The sequence below is a fragment of the Scatophagus argus genome, chromosome 6 (assembly GCF_020382885.2).
Source record: "Scatophagus argus isolate fScaArg1 chromosome 6, fScaArg1.pri, whole genome shotgun sequence".
NCBI lineage: Eukaryota > Metazoa > Chordata > Actinopteri > Scatophagidae > Scatophagus > Scatophagus argus.
Window position 1 is genome coordinate 1,260,235 of NC_058498.1, and position 18,505 is coordinate 1,278,739.

The 18,505-nt window shown below is 45.4% G+C and overlaps 2 protein-coding genes across 2 annotated transcripts; one reads left to right on the top strand and one right to left on the bottom strand.

The window, feature by feature from the left end:
- Positions 1 to 848: 848 nt before the first annotated feature.
- Positions 849 to 7,352, top strand: dph5 (diphthamide biosynthesis 5). Its single transcript, XM_046391906.1, has 7 exons — positions 849 to 1,179; positions 1,972 to 2,096; positions 3,032 to 3,140; positions 4,209 to 4,329; positions 5,318 to 5,357; positions 5,783 to 5,886; positions 6,747 to 7,352. The coding sequence occupies exons 1-7, from the start codon at positions 1,045 to 1,047 to the stop codon at positions 6,977 to 6,979; spliced, it is 867 nt and encodes a 288-aa protein (XP_046247862.1). The 5' UTR covers positions 849 to 1,044; the 3' UTR covers positions 6,980 to 7,352.
- A 2-nt stretch (positions 7,353 to 7,354) lies between these two features.
- slc30a7 (solute carrier family 30 member 7) lies at positions 7,355 to 13,468 on the bottom strand. Its single transcript, XM_046391905.1, has 11 exons — positions 13,293 to 13,468; positions 12,904 to 13,005; positions 11,779 to 11,892; positions 11,575 to 11,662; positions 11,333 to 11,462; positions 11,025 to 11,216; positions 10,820 to 10,867; positions 10,076 to 10,211; positions 8,549 to 8,639; positions 8,280 to 8,429; positions 7,355 to 7,927 (listed from the first exon to the last, which is right to left on the bottom strand). Exons 1-11 carry the CDS (start codon positions 13,370 to 13,372, stop codon positions 7,880 to 7,882), a joined length of 1,179 nt encoding a protein of 392 aa, XP_046247861.1. The 5' UTR covers positions 13,373 to 13,468; the 3' UTR covers positions 7,355 to 7,879.
- Positions 13,469 to 18,505: the final 5,037 nt, after the last annotated feature.

Here is an 18,505-nt window from a genome sequence, read left to right on the forward strand (position 1 = left end):
CAAAGCCAAAGGCATACGAACTCAACATTCCCTCAAAGTCGGTAAAGTGTCAGTTCAACACATCTGAAATCCCATACCTGAGGGGCACCTGGGGACCGAGTCCACATCTGAACCAGCACTTCGGTCAAGTGGAGCCCACTGATGCAGAGTCAACCTAACACACACGTGTGATGGTGGAGGGAACCCACACAAGCACAGGGAGAACACGCAAACTCCGCTCAGAAAGGCCCTGACCTCAACATGAACCAGTTGTCATTATTTTTGGCTTCTCGCAGAAAGAACGTCGACTGATATTTGAGACCAGAGTCTGTCAAAGAAAAAACAATACAACTGCATTAACTGACTGAGCTATCATTCTGATTTCAAAGTTTCGTATGTACTAAAAACTACACTGAATTCTGAACATATCATGAGAGATGAGACAGGCCGGTTAATATCATTTATCAGGTACAGTTGGAGCTGCATCCATTAATAAATTTGTTTACTTATTGCTTATTTATCTTTTAATCTAACCTGGCATAGATTAATTTAACTAAAAATGAGTAATTATTTTTCCGTCCTTTGTGAATGCAGCAGTAGTAGTTTATCCCGAACTTCGGCTCGTCTAATGTAGAGGGCGGTAATCGGTGGAATTACGTTCAATATAATATTTTATTGAAAAAAAAAAGAATTAATAAATGAATTCGTTTACTAAATGTGTGCCGAATAAAAGACTGTCTCATACTACACCACAAAATATTATATGAGTCGTTGCTCACGAACAAATCTTTGCCAAAAAGCCGAAAGATACAAAATACAAAGATTTGTAAGCGGAATCTGATGCCAACGCGAGCCGTCCGTATCGCGGCTGTCGCTGTCGTAAAACGTAAACAGTTTACGGCGTACCGTATTCCAGTCAGTCCAAAGAGACTACACGTGAGAGGAGGAAAACAGCCCGTTAAATGACAGAGGAAAGTCCTTAATGAAGCGGCTGTGAAGTTTTCTGTGGTGTTCAGTGTAGCAGCAGCGGGACACCGAGTCGGTGCGCAGAGAGAAGCCAGCAGGATGCTGTATCTGATCGGCCTGGGTCTGGGAGACGCGGCGGACATCACGGTGAAGGGTCTGCAGGCGGTGAGGAGCTGCTCCAGAGTCTACCTGGAGGCCTACACCTCCGTCCTGACTGTGGGGAAGGAAGCTCTGGTGAGTGGGGACAGACTGACAGACACACAGGAGGCTGTTGGGGTTTGTGTGCTCGTCTGAAGATGTTAATGAAAAGTGATGCTGAGAAAATGAATCTGATCTGTCTGTCTGTCTGTCTGTCTGTCTGTCTGCAGGCATTTTTAAAACATAAACATGATTTATAGAGATTTGAGCCTGAGCGTCACAATATGCCACGATGGAAGTTGAAAGACACAAAATCAAATAAATATTCATAGCACAATGAATAGAAATGTGAGTGAATTTTAAAGAAATGACAGTAGATGTAAAGAAAATTTGGGAAAGATGCACCAATCACAGGGGACTCCTGTGATTGGTGCAGCTCACAGGAAACTGTGGTGATTGGTCAGATTTGTGGCGCTTGGACGCAGAATTCACAGAGACTGGAGGGACTAGTTAGCTCGCTATTCAAGCGTTGGTTTCTGCCAAAAGCCCTCAGAGTTCACTTCAGCTTGTTCATCAGAAGTGTTTTTGGTTTATTAACAGCATTCGTGTGCATGAAACAGGCAGATTCCACTAAAAACTACAAAACTGACTAATTAAAACAAATAAGCGATTACCTCATCAGGAAGCAAACATGGCTGAAAGCATCGTTGTTAGCTTCCTAAGCGATGTGTTAGCTGCTTCAGCGGACACATTAGCTGTGTTAGCTAAGTTAACAGTTAGTTGCACTGTACAGTGTGTTAGTGTCTTTAGCATTAGCAGTGTGCTAGCTACTTTAGCTGTGTGTTAACTTATCAGTTCGTCTCAGGAACTGTCATCTGTTGTCCTCAGGAGGAGTATTATGGGAAGGAGCTGATCGTGGCTGACAGAGACCTGGTTGAACAGGGGGCTGATGAGATCCTGAAGGATGCAGATGTGACTGATGTGGCGTTCCTGGTGGTGGGTGACCCGTTTGGGTGAGTCCTGTTCTCCACGTGTTAGGACTGTATAAACTCCGTGTAGCAGCAGCAGCAGCAGCAGCTCGTATTGATCCCACAGCTCTGAGGACTGCTGTGTCAGCACGTGAAGAGTTTGATGTGACCACAGAGCTTCTCTCGGAGCGGCTCGGCCTTCATTTCTGCAGATTTCTCCCTAAAACCACCAGATTCCTCTCAGAGTTAATAACAGAGCGCAGGGCATCTGCAGCTTGTGGTCTGAAACTCTGTTGACGTTTGTTCATGTGAATGTTGGTGTTACAGTTTACATGAAAAGAGATGCTGGTTCCTTTTTTGTTCAGCTGAAGACTAAAAATGCTGATCTTTTTTTCATCGCGCTTTGGTTTAACTCCATCCGTGACCTCAGCATGTGTACGTTTCTCTGTGATTGGGTCACGCAGTGTTTCCAATGCAAATCAGAGGGGAAAAAAATCCAAACCAAATGTTTCCACAGGCTGTGCTGCTCCTTGTACTGTTTGTGTCACAGAGCTCCTCTGTTGCCCAAAAACTGTTATAAACTCATTAATGAAAAACATTTGCACTGGTTGAACACACACAAAATAGTTTATTTTGATATGCATGTCCGGCTGCCACAAATGCTCCCTAAAGCACCAAATGTGGATTAATCCGCTGCTGAAAATAGTCCCCAACAAATGCACTAGCAGCTGTCTTAGGAAATTGCTGAACCTGTTTTAAAAAATAAAACTGTACATTTGCAAGGTGTTTTTTTGACGAAAATAAGAAGAAAAACAGCAGATGGATCCTTTAAAACAGAAACTGGTTTTCAACACGTTGAGGGTAAATCGGCAGAGCTCCGCTAGTTTCCCAGAAACAGATAAAAACTTATATAAATCCTGTATCTTATATAATATAAATCCTGTTATGTGGGGTTTTTGGTGCTGTGTGTCTTCCTGCAGAGCCACCACCCACAGTGACCTGGTCCTGAGAGCAGTGAATGCTGGGATACCATACAAAGTCATCCACAACGCTTCCATCATGAACGCAGTGGGCTGCTGTGGTCTGCAGGTAAGTCAGCCAGCAGGCCGTTGTTTATGATCTGTTGATCATTTTTGTCATGTGCTTTTAAACCAACAACATTTCAGTCAGAAAACCCGCGTTCTGATGTTTATTAAAGCAGCAGAACGTGTTAAAGTTTGGCGTTTAGGCTGAAGTCTTATTCTTTATTTATTTATTTTTTGATGCGTAAACAAAACACTGGCCGTCTCTAAGAACTAAGACTGTTCTTGGTTTTGTTTTGTGGTTTCATGTTGAGTGTTTGGCAGTTTAATGGCAGGTCACATGTCTGCCTGCGAGTCTTAACTCTGGGCTGAAACACCCACCGCGTGTCCCATCTGCTGATGAAACTGATGTTGTTACAATAGTGAATGTGAACTCATCAATAACCGACCTGTCAGAGCAGCCAATCAGAGGGCGGGACCCAGCTGTCCGCTCTCACAGACACACACAGATTAGCATTAATGCTAACAGAGCAGGTAGCGTCTCCACTGGGAGGTCGTTAATATGCTAATGAGGGGGCGGGGTATGTAAATAAGACCCCTGTTCACTCCACTGGGAGTCAATCCCATCAGCCCCTGCTGTGTCTGTGGGACGTTTGTATTATGCACAAGTCCCACCCACTCACCACGGGCCCCCCAAGCTCTGAGGCTCAAATAGAAACTGTGACACAGGGGATATTAACTGAATATTTGTCTTCAACGAAATATTTATTTTAATTTTTTTCAGCTTTAATTTTTAACATTATTTTTTTACTGTTTCTACATACGTAAATTCCCCACTACAGTCAAGTGGAAGCTTCCAAAATGGCTGCTTAAAGACTTCCTGAAATGAAAAATAGCATTGAGTGTGGTTAGACCTCCAAGGACCGGCTGATCTCAGACCAGCGGTCAGCTGCTGTGGATGGCTTTGGACATGTGAGGGTTTCAACCTCAGTGTCACATTAACAGGAAACAGGTTCAAACACAAGTCTTTATTTCCTTTATGAGTTTCATCTTATATAAACACACCGACCACATGGATATGTGGCAGCAGCTGACCTCTGACCTGTGTGTGTGTGTGTGTGTGTGTGTGTGTCAGCTGTACAATTTCGGGGAGACGGTGTCGTTGGTGTTTTGGACAGACATATGGAGACCGGAGAGCTTCTACGACAAAATCTGTAAAAACAGAACGGCTGGACTGCACACGCTCTGTCTGCTGGGTGAGACACACACACACACACACACACACGGTTTGTAAGACGGAATTGTCTGGAAAGTCATCCTAGGAAACCATTTGACAAAAGGCAGGCAAAATAAATTCACCATCTATCATAGATGAACTTTGACCAATCAGATCAATGAGCCGTCATGAAATGAAGCTCTTGGTGAAGCCAGTCAGAGCAAAAAGAGCAAAAACATCTTTTCCACCGAGAACATCCTTCTTTGCTCTCTTGTCAGTGAAGACGTCACAAGATCTGATCAGATGAAGGTGGTCTGCTCAGATTTAGTGTCAGATTTACTGGATCAGAACTGGGATGCAGCAGCTGGATGGTGCGTTCAGGGTCGAGCAGCACCCGGAGCTTATCCAGTTTATCCAGTGCAGGCTGCCATCAATCAGCCGACACAGAGACACCGAAGGGACCCCAGGGGACACAGAGTCCTGTGGGGTCTGGATAACCTACTGGTGACTGTTTGTGTAATGAGGTCTGAGTGTGTGTGTGTCTCAGCTGGTTCTTTACATTCATTACCTGAAATAAAAGGCCATAAAAACACACACAGACAGACACTCATCCATCAAGTCCCGCCAGTCTCGCAGCTGATGAAAAGAGATTTAATGTGTTTTATTCCACTGTGAGCTGAACGTCTTTGTGTTGGACATTTGAAGACGTCACTTTGGACATTTGTGTACAGTTTTTCATTGATTCAGTTATGAATCAATCAAATGAATCCTTAATAAGAGTGACTGTTGGATGCAGCTGTGACGATTTCAGCAGCAGACGTCTTTGAACGTCTTAAGTGGTTTTGTTTTTATTTCATTTCCTCCTGTGGGACAGTAAAGGTCTGAACTGGTCTGAACCGGGACATGGATTTTAGTAAAAATACTACATATGAAACATACTTCAAGTAAGCATATTTAAAGTGCTCTTTTGTCCATCTGAATGTGAGAGAAACTGAACTGAATGTTTTTTCTTCTGTTTTTATCGACAGACATCAAAGTCAAAGAGCAGAGCTTGGAGAACATGATGAGGTCAGAACCAGAACCTCCTTGGGTTCATCTGATGTCTTTAGCAGCTCTCAGCTGATGATGTTGATGTCATCCAGCTGTTCTGAGCGCGTGCGTGGCGGTCTGAGGTGAACCTCAGTGAGCACGTGCGGTGGTGGCGGGATGAGCTCACAAACCGGTTTCTTCTGACCCGCAGACGGGTCCACTGACTGGTCATTTTTACCATTTAGCTCACATTGATTTCAGTGGCCTTATTGACCTGCACAGCAAACAGGAAGCTGTAGCACACAAACGAAACAGAACACACACATTAAACCCTCACAGCTGTTGATTAACCAGTTCGTCATCAAGCTGAGCTGATTTCTATTCAGACTGAAACTTGTAATTTGGGGACCAAGTCATCATATTTCAGATTGAAATGTCATGTTGATTTTATTTTGACTTTTCAGAGGAAAGAAGATCTACGAGCCTCCCCGCTTCATGACGGTCAGTCAGGCTGCAGACCAGCTGATTCAGATCATCCAGAGGAGAAGGGAGGAGGGGGCGGAGCTAGGTAAGTGACCACTGTCATCTGATTGGCTCAACACATCACAAACACACACAGCTGAATGTATTTTTATTGCCAAGCATGATCTGAACCACGCCGAACAGTCACAGAAATGCATCGTCATGAGATATGAAGCGTTGAAGCTCCGCCCACCAGTCACATGACCAGAAGTCATCTGAACAGTCATAAATGAAGCCACAGGAAAAGTACTAAGCAGTTTAGTAAAAATTCAGAGATTAAAAGAAAACTGTAAACACACCCATCAGTGATGTCACAGTGTACTGAGGCATACTGTGACATCACCGCGTCAAGGCGGGACACGAGAAAATTTGTGGAAAGTCTTTTGTTCTTTGAACATTGTTGACAGTTTTACTTATGCCTGCTGAGTCATGTTTCTGAAGGCCGACCCAAGACCAAAAGCTAAGAGCTTTATGATTTTAAGAATACTTCAAGGAGTTTTATGTTTTTCTTTAAATATTAGCTACCTGAAAGTGTGAGGTTTCCTTCATCGCACACACAGAGCAGCAGGAGGTTAAAGTGTGTCAACACTTTAATCAGCAGGTGAATCTTTGTGGAGGATGATTTCTTGTGTTTTGATAAATACAGATGTTACAACAGTTATGGTTAACCAGCTGATGTGTTTCTATCCTATTAGCACAGAACGCCAACACAGCTAACTTATTTCTGTCAATGAGCTCTGCTGGTAAGCTTCTGTTAGCCTGGTGGTTAGTTAATGCTACTGTTTCTTAGCATGTTAAATGTGCTACTGTGCTTAAACTTGAAGCGTCTGTTTCTGATTGGCTGCCGCCACCCTGCCTTAAAGAGCCAATCAGCTGTTCTCAGACCAGCCTCTTTGCTCCCCCCAGGTGTGACAGAGGACACAGTGTGCGTGGGCGTGGCCCGGCTTGGCGCAGACGACCAGATGATCCGCACCGCGACATTACAACAGCTGGTGTCATGTGACCTTGGCAGTCCGCTGCATTCGCTGGTCGTCACAGGGCGACTCCACCCACTGGAGGTGGAGATGTTGAGAGTGAACGCGGAACCAAACGCACTTCAACACCTGCACACGATCGACAGCTCCACCTACTGGTCGTAACGCTAGTGTCTTTATCTGTGCTTGTGAGAACCGTCATGGACATAAAGCGTTCCTGAGTCCGTAATATTAACCTGATTCTAACCTGAACCTCAAACAAACCTTTGGAGTGGTGAGGACCGGTCCTCATAATGCAGGAGTGTCCTCACAACAACAGTTTAAAATTGGTCCTCAGAAAGACAGCAACACAGACTTGCAGGACGCTGCTGCTTTTCAACAGAATTATTACGATAAAAAACATTTATGAGCCTTAATTCTCTTTGTGTCCTGAAGAAACAAACATGAACCAGGCGAAACACGCTGATTCGTAGAAACTGGGAAATTCTGGGAAACTGTCCAATGTGATGTCATCAATAAAGATGGAGATCCATAATCAGCTCAGAGAAACAGAAATATTTATTACAGTTAAAAAAAAACAAAAAAACAAACTTAATACCTGCCGACTGGTCAAATGGTTTGGTCACATGGTTTGGCACGTTTAAAAAAAAAGAAGAAAAAAAACGCACAAAGTGACATCACACACTAGAGACCAATCAACAGTCTCATCCAAGCAATGATGTCACATTATGGGAGGGGTCATCCAGACAGGAGGTGGGCTCAGATTGTCTCTGATTTCTGATGAAGGCACTTACCCAGAATGCTTTGCTCCAGTCTACAAGGTGCAGCTGGGAGGAGGGGGGCACACTGCCAGCCGACTGGGACACATAAGGTTAAAATGGTGGGGGTGATTTGAGTTCATCCAGGATGCGTTGGGCTGGAGCATCATAGGGGGAGATCACAGTCAAATTCTCACTGCCCCCCCTCAGTCTGACCTTTAAGTAGTCGGGGTGGAGGGGGATGGGGCAGGTCACCTGCAGCAGCAGACTGAAGGTGCTTGGTCCCTGGTGTTCAGAGGAGGAGCTTCTACATGGCGGCCGTTTCGATCTGAACGTACAGCTGTCGCACTCCAGCCTGCAGAGACCCAACAGGTTACTGCTACTACAAATGTGTTTTCCAGACCATTAGAGGGGAACACACCTGAAAACTGGGCTACAGCACACAGTACCAAGGCTACTACAGGTGCAATATATGCTGGTGCTGGAAATGCTACTACAGCAAGTTTTATCAATGCTGCTGCCACCAGTACTACTGTAACACATACTTAGACGTTACCAAAGTTACCTAAAGTTACCAATACTACTAATACAACTAAAGCGTCTACAAAACGTTTCTGGTGCATTCAAGTACCTGTGTGTGATGTGGCCTGAAATGGTGCATTCAAATACTTGTGTGCAATTTGGTCTGAAGTGATGCATTCAGGTACCTGTGTGAAGATGTGGTGCGTCTGGCTGAGGATCCAACGGGTGTCAGCATCAGGGGCGACCAGCAGCTTTAATGTTCCGATGTAAACGTCAGTGCACAGCGTCCAGAAGTGAGGCTCCTGCAGGTTGTAAACTCCCTGCAGCTGCTGCACCTGAACACAAGACCGCAAGGAGTTCAGCCTCACCCTGACAGGAAGCCAAACGCACACGGACAGCAGCGGTCCAGGTGCTGCTGGAGGCGGAGTCTGGCATGGGCGTGGCCTCTACTCACCCTCTGATAACACTCTGGCAGGGCGTGGTCCAGTGACGGAGGAGTTCTCTGCATCAGGATCCCGATGGACTCTCTCAGTAACGGCACCACGCTGAGGGTCAGAGGTCAAAGGTCAGACTGCACTTTGAGGCTGGACTGAGCATGTGCGAACACAACCTGGACACTCGCACAAACCATATGCACTACTGCTGCTACACTGTCAATAAAGGGTACAATTACTACCAAGGATGAGGATTTTGAGGAACTTCCACTTTAAGGCAGCATCTACTACTGCTGCCGTAGTATACAGATACCACCACTACAGTCACTAGTGCAACTATTACTGCAAATACTACTAATGATAATACTGCAGTTGTTAATTCAACTGCAACGACAGCTACAACAAATAGCACAAAGAAAAACACAGCCGACCAGTGACTATCACCACTACGCTGAACGCTGCACTCAGAGTCACTGATATTTCTGTGGTGTACAAAATGAAGTATAATGAAGAAAGTGGAGTTTCCAGCTGCAGTAAGCCGATGCGGTTGTGTGCAGGCTTCTCTCTCAGCTGACCACAGCTCCGCTCTGCTGACTGTTTAAATCTGCAGCTGTGTTCACTTCCAGCCTATCAAACCACATCGACTCCATTTATCACCGGGGCTTCTGGGAAATCTGACCGCTGCATTTACATCCAGAGGACCAGCGAGACGAGGCCGGACTGCAGAACTATTTCCAGCTCCATACCGGTGGTTTGGCGTGTTGGAGCCCATTAACTACTAATTGCACATTCTTTACATTAGTGGAAACCATTTTCCAAAGTATCTCTCAGCTTTTGGATTGATTTCCTTCCTTCCTTGCAGGCAGACGCTGGTTTCAGGTCATTTCTGTGGAATCAGCTTGCGGAGTTGAAACCTGAGAGAAAATCCATCACAGCTCATGTTTACTTAACGGTTTTGGTTACCGTCGCGTGACGATGCAGCCGAGGGCAGACTGTTCACACCCGGCGGTGAGTTCACTGCTGCGCCGACATATTAAAGCTGCTTTGGAAGGTTCTAGGAGTTCTTCAGGTGGTAATAAAGATCAGAAATTGGTCTTTTAGGAGATATAACTATCATTAAGGATAGATGTCATTTAAGAGGTTCTAGGACTTTTAATAAGTTTTGTATCCTATGAAGAGGTTCTTGGGGGGCCACTTGAGATGCTCGAAGGGTCTTTTGAGAGGTTATTGTGGTCACTGAGGCTCCAGGGAGTGTCAGACTGTGAGGGATGTTCTCTCTGCAAGGAACTCACGTGAAACCAGCGTCTGGTGTGATATCAACCTGAAACTGGAAATTTAAGCTGCAGTTTGAACTGTGCAGAACAATTTCCAGAATTTCATGGAAGGCAAACAGGAAGTGACCTCACTCTACTGCTATTGTTCACCTTCCTGTTCTCACACACACACACGCACATAGCAGCAGTTTAACAAACCCTGCTGTGGTCTGTCATTATACAGACAGATGAGCAACGAGTAACGCAGCAGATGAAGATGAAGAAGAGCGTCACCTGACTCCGATGAGGATGGCGATCAGCATGGAGCAGATGGGATCAGCGATCATCAGGTCGTATTTCTGCATCAGCAGAGCAGAGATGATCACACCGACGCTGCCCAGAGTGTCAGCGATGATATGCAGCAGGACACCTGAAACACACACACACACACACAGACGTTAAACTGTACAGCGCGGGAGCACACACACACACACACACACACTTTGTGTACACTAATGTGTACACAGACACACGAGCGCCCTCTGGTGGGTCCTCTGCTCTACAACACTGAGGTCAGAACAGCTGGAAAGGTTTCCTCAGGCTCCATTTTTATTTGCAGTTTCAGATTCAGATTCAGGTTTTCAGCCAAGTTGAAAATGCCTGGAAGATCATTTGTGTGTTTTCTGAATCTCTGATCTCTAAAGAAAAGTTTCGGCTGATCAGCTGTCCTCATTACGGATTCTGAGTTCGTCACATGACAAACTCCCCGTGCTGTGATTTGAACGACTTCTTTTGTCTTCTGTACCGTTTGCTTCTGCCTACTGTTCTCTCTTTTAACTGTATGAGAACTCTGAGGCACCAAGTGACACCTCTTATCTACTGTGTCTGTGTTTCAGTAACCACAAATAAAATCATAAAATAACCAGTCATTGGAAATGCTTCAGATAGCCTGAGAGATCTTAAAATGAGTTAATTTTTCTGCTGCTAAAACGTGTGTGTGACGATGACGTCGGTCTCTGAGATGTGATCTGTTCTCACCCTGCAGGATCTGTTTACTGGATCCTTTCCCCGGAGTGTGCAGCTCGTCTGCGAGAAAAACACACAAAGAGAAGAACAATTCACTTTATGCTTAAAATAATTCACAACGTGGTGAACTCACTTTTAAAAATACACTGAAGGATGAAGATGACAAGACAAACGAGTCCACCGTCGTCTCTTCCAACATGTCCCCTGAGACTCTCACCGTGACAGTGTGGTTCATCGTGTCCTCCGTGACTGTGTCCATGTCCTCCGTGACTGTGTCCATGTCCACCGTGACTGTGTCCATGTCCTCCGTGACTGTGCTGGTCTGCGTGTTTGTGATGGTGGTCGTGGCCACCGTGACTGTGGCCGTGGTTCAGACTGCCATTAAACAGAGAGTGGCTGTGACCGTGACCTGAGAGACACAGGAGGACATAAGTGAGGCTCCACGCAGCTGCAGTGAGCTTTCTATAGACTTATGCTAAGTTTCTGCAGAGCTTTACTGAGATTCCAAAGAGCTGCAGTCATTACCTCCCTCTCCATGTGAGTGGCCGTGGCCTCCATGCTGGAAAACAAAAATCCCGACCAGGTTGACGATGAGCCCGGCCACAGAGACAGGAAGCAGCCGCTCGTGGTGCACATCAGGAGGCTCCAGAGCTCTCTGACAGGGAGACAGGTTCATACAGACAGACAGGGAGGCGAGTTAATACAGACAGACAGACTGCAGGCAGAACGTTTTCTCAGTTTTATCTGTTTGTCTGTGTGTTTCTTACCTCAACTCCTTCAGAAAAGATGAAGAAGGCTGTGAAGATGAGGAAGAGTCCGTTGACGAAACCAGCAAGAACCTCCGCTCTGACATAACTGGAAGACAGCAGGAACAACAGATCTCACACACTGAGGTTCTGCAGGACAGTAAATATCACAGAGCCCAGATGAGCGCTGTCAGACCCGACTAGCAGAGCACAGAGTCGTCTCACCCGTAGGAGAAGCTGTCGTTGGATCTCCACCTGGAGATGACGGAGGCTGCCAGACCTGCTAGCAGAGCAGTGCAGTCGAAGAACATGTGGAAGGAGTCTGAGATGAGACCTAAACTGGAGAGAAAACACACAACACACACATCAAACACACGAGTCGCAGCATCTGCAACATCAGCATCACTTGTGCTTTGAGGAGGGGTGGAAGAAGTACTCACATCTTAGTAGTAGGATGTATAGTGTGCTGCTAATACTAGTAAGTCCCAATACCTTTGTACTCCAGTACTTTAGTAAAAAGTAATGAGTTACTTTGCACCACTTTGGTTTTCATAAACGAGACAACTTGTGAAACATGTTGAATATTTGTTTCATAACTGAGCAGATAAAAGTTTTTGGATCCAGGCGAACACAAGAGTCAAACTGCAGCAAGTGTTTTGTTTTTTGTTGTTTAAGACAACTGACGCTGAGCTCTAAGATCAAGTGTGATGAGAATAAATGAGGCCAACTGTACACAAGAGAAGGTAAACTGCCTCCGAGTACTGAATCGGTATCGCCTTATCAGTAAGCTGATCATATCTGCAGCTTTGCCTCCAGTCCGTGTATCAAATATAATAACACCATATCACACTGGACTTTAGTTTTTATTTCTGCAACAGTAGTTGATGAGTAATCCTGTGAAGAGGCAGACGAGAGGCGGTGAGATATCAGAAGAACCACAGCAGCTCGGAGAACCAAGAAAACCACTCGAGTTTCGGTCCAAAATCCGTTTTAATCATAAAACGTGTCGGAATATTAGTCCAACAGCTGTAGAGACGCTTTGATTTCAATACTTCTGTACTTCAGTAGCACGTTAAATCAAAGATTTTTTTACTGAACTTTATTTAAGTAAATGATCTCAGTACTTCCTTCACTACTGGTCATGAGTAAAATTACACATCTGCTATTAGTAATAACTGACTAACAGGAAGTGTGGATGCTGACTGAGTTTCTGCCTTCAGATTACAATCACTGAATCACACACACACACACACACACACACACACACAGCTCCTCCATGCTAACACATACGTGGCACATCCTGAGCAGAACAAACAGAGACAGCAGCTGATGCTAACACTGTTAGCCTACCTGTTACTCCATATTCCGTACGTTAACTCCACGAAGGCGAACGAGAGGTTCAGGCAGAGAAAGAAAAACAAATTCCTGGAGGTTTTATCCGCGAGTATCGACCTGAAAAAAAACACCAAAAACGATCAGAAAACCTCCATCACGGGAGCCAGAAACCCGAGAAAACCCGAGTTAACACCTGGCGGTCATATCCGTTCAGAAAACATCGGCAATAACACACATCGATGACTGACAGTGTGACAAAACACGGTTTAGTAAAGACATAGAACCGTGGGGCAGATATGTTTAGGCTAGCCGGTTAGCATAAGGCTAGCAGCTTTTCGTCAGTCAGCTGGCTCACAGTTAGCTCGGTTAGCCGCTGTTAGCTCAATGAGCAGCGGTGAGTTTACCTGAACCATCCTGAGAGCTTCAACAGCAGGTTAAATTTGGCAGGTTTATACTCGTCGTCTTTAATAGATAAAGGTAACATTTTCACACCTGAACACACATACACACTCACACACACACTCACTAGGGAGACTTAGCTACGGTATGCTAACTGTCAACTTCCGGTTTGGTCGGATTTCACAATAAAGGCGTTGAAGGTGCTCAATTTCCCCATAAACTGACATTACCACACTGACTGCTTGTACCGCTACCACGACGCCGCTAAAAGCTGTATTCCCCCTCCCACATTTTCTAAGACTTTATGTATTTTATATCAATTTTTTTAAAAAAAACAATTTAAATGTATTTTTTACTTTAACTTATTTTTGGTAGCCACGTTACTCACTTGCAAGGAATTAATGAACTGTTTGAACTACTTGTTGTAGTTGGCACTATTTATGGGAGCTAATTCCATCTGGAACAAGAAAACTAAAAATCCCCACGGGCAAAATTATTTGAAGAGATTAAAGTCAAAAGTTAAAATGATGACTTACCGTCTGTTCTCATACTTCTAATCTCTCATTGTATCTCAAATAAAAAGCTCAAACTGACAGTGAAATGATGACAGTTTTCAGAATTTTGACTTAAACAACACTTTAAGTCACAGTTGTCTGATGGACCCAAAGTGCCTGAAGAACTGAACCCGGACTGAAGGGTAAATTATTCCGAGGAACTAGAAGGAAGTAGTAGTTAAAATTCAGATGAAATACTGTATTTTCTATTTCCTTCTATTTATCTGATCCTTATAATTTTACATATTATTGTCCATCTGAAACATAAGATGGCACAGGATTGTTATAGATTTAACTCACTTATATATAAAGTAATTAAAGATGGTCGAGTCCGGAAACAAGCATTTTTTTCTGTCTTCTGACCTCTGGTGTACCTGTGTTGAATTTCAAAATAAAATCACGTTCTTTCTTTGTTGAGTTGCAGCTGTGGCGTGAGCAGCAGGGGGCGCCAGAGTGCAACATTCAGATGGTAAAACGTGCAGCGAGCTTCCCTCCAGTGGAACCTCTCTGGGTTTGTTGACACTCCGAGGTTTCATCACGGAGGACAAAGTCTGAGCTGCTCCTGGCTTACATCGTACTGAAGCGTGTTCTTCCTCACACTTTGGACTCCCCTTCAGCTTCCACAAAGTGTGCTCACAGATTCACACAAAAACAACAAATTCACATCACATTTCATCAATAAAGGAGGGCGAACAATGAAAAGGCCATCAAAGTCCAGAACTGCTGCAGTGTGAGTGACAGGCACTTACTGCTGCTCTCTTTGCAGCAGAGTAGCTGATGTACAGACAATCATCACTGGGTTACTTTTTACTGCTGGAGGCCTTCGTCCTGCTGAGGGTTCATTTACTGAGGTGCTCAGTGAAGGTTCAGTCCTCACCTCCTCCAGTGATGTTCACAGGAGGAGCTTTATTCTCCATCAGTCAGTCTGTTATGAAATGTGGTGTGTTTGTGCAGTGATGGAGGATTCACTCATCAGTTTCCATGGCGACCGCAAGCCTCAGTGACATCATCAGAGGAAGACGCCGACACTCCATCAACAGCTTCGTCCCCCTCAACACTGAAAAGATCCTGTGATTAAACACCAGCAGCCACAGGTCAGAGCAGAGACAGGAAGTGGAAATGATTGGTCAGAGTGGACAGGAAGTGGAAATGATTGGTTATCGCTGCTTGCTGCCAGAACATACTGCAGGTCTGAAGAGAAACATCCTAAAGCAAATGCTGAAGTGTTCAGTCAGCCTGTTAAAAGTTTATGTTCAGACCTCTGAGGTGTGAATCTGATAGGCTGAGACACCTGCCAATCAAGGCTAATGTCCTCCTCTTTAGGCCTCAACGGGCCATACAGAATCATTTGGTGAGTAATTTTTACACGTCCCAAATTTTATAATTCAGCCTGCAAGATTAACTCTTGGTTGCTTAAATCAGTGCCAAATTTCTGCTTGGCTACGCTTTACAAAACTCAACTGAGACAACACTCACTGTAACATCTGTGATGTGAAACGTAGAGCTGGCCAGAGCAACACGTCTCACCCGAGGAAACATTCGGTCAAACGCTTAATATGTCTAAAAGCTGCAGACTGAACCGTGTTTGAGTCCCCTGCAGCAGCTGCAGTCAACGTTAGCATGTTAGCATGTTAGCATGTGTGCAAATCTTCACAAAAGCTTTAAGTGAGGCACTGACAACTTCATCGACTTCATCCTCGTTTATCAACTAGCTGGTTGAATCGGTTGCTGTTGGAGATAACTGAGTTTTTATTGCTGTCTTGGATGACATTAGCTTAGCGTTACAGAACACAACTGTTTTGTATGCTAAGACAATATTACAGTGTGCAACAACATAACAGACAGGTAATGTTGGTGTGTCCTCCTCTTCATGGATAAGGCTGATGAGACGCTGCAGTGGTGTGTTGTCTGTTTGGAGTTCAACACTGTGCTGATATTCCATCACTTTCTTCATTTCAGTCCAGTTAACCAGGTGGGCTAAAAACAGTTTGTCCAGCTGCGTTCAGGTCAGCTACTGTTACAACATATTTGGTGGCTTAAAACTGAAGGTACATTTTTGTTGTTACAGAGACAGTAAAGTACCAACAAAAGGTACCGCCGGGTACCAGCATCAGTTCAAATGAACCGAACTCATTTTTAGACACTAATGATCTTGTTATAGTATATCTGTAGCTTATATTATATCAGTAGCATAGACACCTGTACATACCCTGTACATACTGTAAATTACTGTATACCTGGCACTTACTGCTTATTGCACTTCTGGTTAGATGCCAAATTGCGTTTTGTTGCATTGTACTTGTACATGTGTAATGACAATAAAGTTGGCTCTAACTTAATCTAATCGTATCCTTGTTAAAATTCACATGATCAAATCATCAATTTATCCTGAACAGAGAAGGTAAATAAAAGGCGGCCATGTTGTGTTGTTCTGCCACTCTTCTCACTGCCTCCTGCATGCCTCTGATGGATCATCTTCAGTCTGAAGTTCAGTTTCGTTTCCTGTTTCCTGCTGAAGAAGTTCACTTCTTTAAGGTCATTCTTAAAATAACTCTTACATGACCAAGAGTACATTCAGGCAGTTTCTGCTGGCTGAAAACATTCATCTTGTTCATACTGAATGCTGATCAGTTCTTAATGTAAGTGATGGCTTCAGAAAATACATCACTAATTTGTTCCAAAGTTAGTCTGCACTGGTCTGGGTCCTGGTCCAGAACTTGACTTGGTCCAGAACAAGCCTTGAACTTGAAAGACAAATACCAGTTGAAGAACAAAACCACGACTTGGGCCAGTAGCGAGTCCAAAACAAAGTCTAGAACCAGTATAACGCTGTCCTGATGCTCTGCTCCAGAGACCAACACCAGCACAGCAAATGGAACTGAGAAAAGGCCAGCAGCCTAAATAAAGACAAGACCAAAACAAAGACCCAGATCAGGAGCAGGTCTTAGACCAGTGTAATTCTGTCCTGTCAGTCTCTACTGGTTCTTTTCCTGGTCCTAAAAGTTCTCGACTGGGACAAAGATAAAGAACAAAACCAGGAGCAGCCTTTTACCCCGTGCTGATACTGACTGAGACTCTGAGACCAGGTCCCAGACTCTGAGACCAGGTCCCAGACTCTGAGACCAGGTCCCAGAGTCTCCGATGTTTGGGGATAGAGACAGCTACAAAGAGGCCAAGTACAGGTTTAGCAAGGAGGTGAGAAGCGCTAAATCACTGTACTCTGAGAAAATTCAACAGCAATTCTCAGCTAATGACTCGGCCTCTGTGTGGAAAGGGCTTAGGCAAAGCACCAACTACAAGCCCAAAGCCCCCCACTCTACTGACGACCTGCGACTAGTCAACAGTCTGAACGAGTTCTACTGTACACCCTGAGACACTGTGCGGACGAGCTGACTCCAATGTTCACAGACATCTTCAACACCTCTCTGGAGTCATGCCATGTGCCAGTCTGCTTCAAAGCCTCCACCATAGTCCCAGACCCCCAAGAAGTCAAGGATCACTGGACTTAATGACTACAGACCTGTGACACTGACATCTGTAGTCATGAAGTCATTTGAGCGCCTGGTTCTGTCCCACCTCAAGTCCATCACAACCCACCTCCTGGACCCCCTGCAGTTTGCCTACAGAGCCAACAGGTCTGTAGACGATGCAGTCAACCTGACGCTACACTTCATCCTGCGGCATCTGGACTCCCCGGGAACCTACGTTAGGATCTTGTTTGTGGACTTCAGCTCTGCCTTCAATACGATCCACCCAGCTCTCCTCCAGGACAAGCTGTCCCTGCTGAACGTGCCTGACCCCATCTGCCAGTGGATCACTGACTTCCTGACAGACAGGAAACAGCATGTGAAGAATGTCTCAGACACCCGGACCATCAGCACCGGTACCCCCCAGGGCTGTGTACTTTCCCCTTTGCTCTTCTCCATCTACACCAACTGCTGCACCTCCGGCCACCAGTCTGTCAAGCTGATTAAGTTTGCAGATGACACCACCCTCATCGGTCTCATCTCGGACGGGGATGAGTCCGCCTACAGGAGGGAGGTGGACCGTTTGGTGTCCTGGTGCGGTAACAACCACCTGGAGCTGAACGCCCAGAAGACGGTGGAGATGATCATTGACTTTCGGAAAGTGCCAGCTCCATCGCTCCCCCTCACCCTGACAGACACCCCCATCTCCACGGTGGACTCCTTCCGCTTCCTGGGTACCACCATCACCCGGGACCTCAAGTGGGAGCTGACCATCAGCTCCCTCATCAAAAGGGCCCAGCAGAGGATGTTCTTCCTGTGGCAGCTGAGGAAGCTCAAGGTGCCTGCCAAGATGATGGTTCAGTTCTACACGGCCATCATCGAGTCCATCCTCACCTCCTCCATCACCGTGTGGTACGCTGGGGCCACCGCCAGGGACAAGCTCAGACTGCAGCGTGCTGTGCGCTCTGCTGAGAAGGTGATCGGCTGCAGCCTTCCGTCTCTCCAAGACCTGTAGACCTCCAGGACTCTGAGGCGTGCAGGTCGGATCACAGCTGACCCTTCTCACCCTGGACATGGACTCTTTGAGAAACTCCCTTCAGGCAGGAGGTTACGGTCCATTCGGACCAAAACCTCACGCCACAAGAACAGTTTCTTCCCCTGTGCTGTTAGACTGTTGAACACAACTGACTAACATGC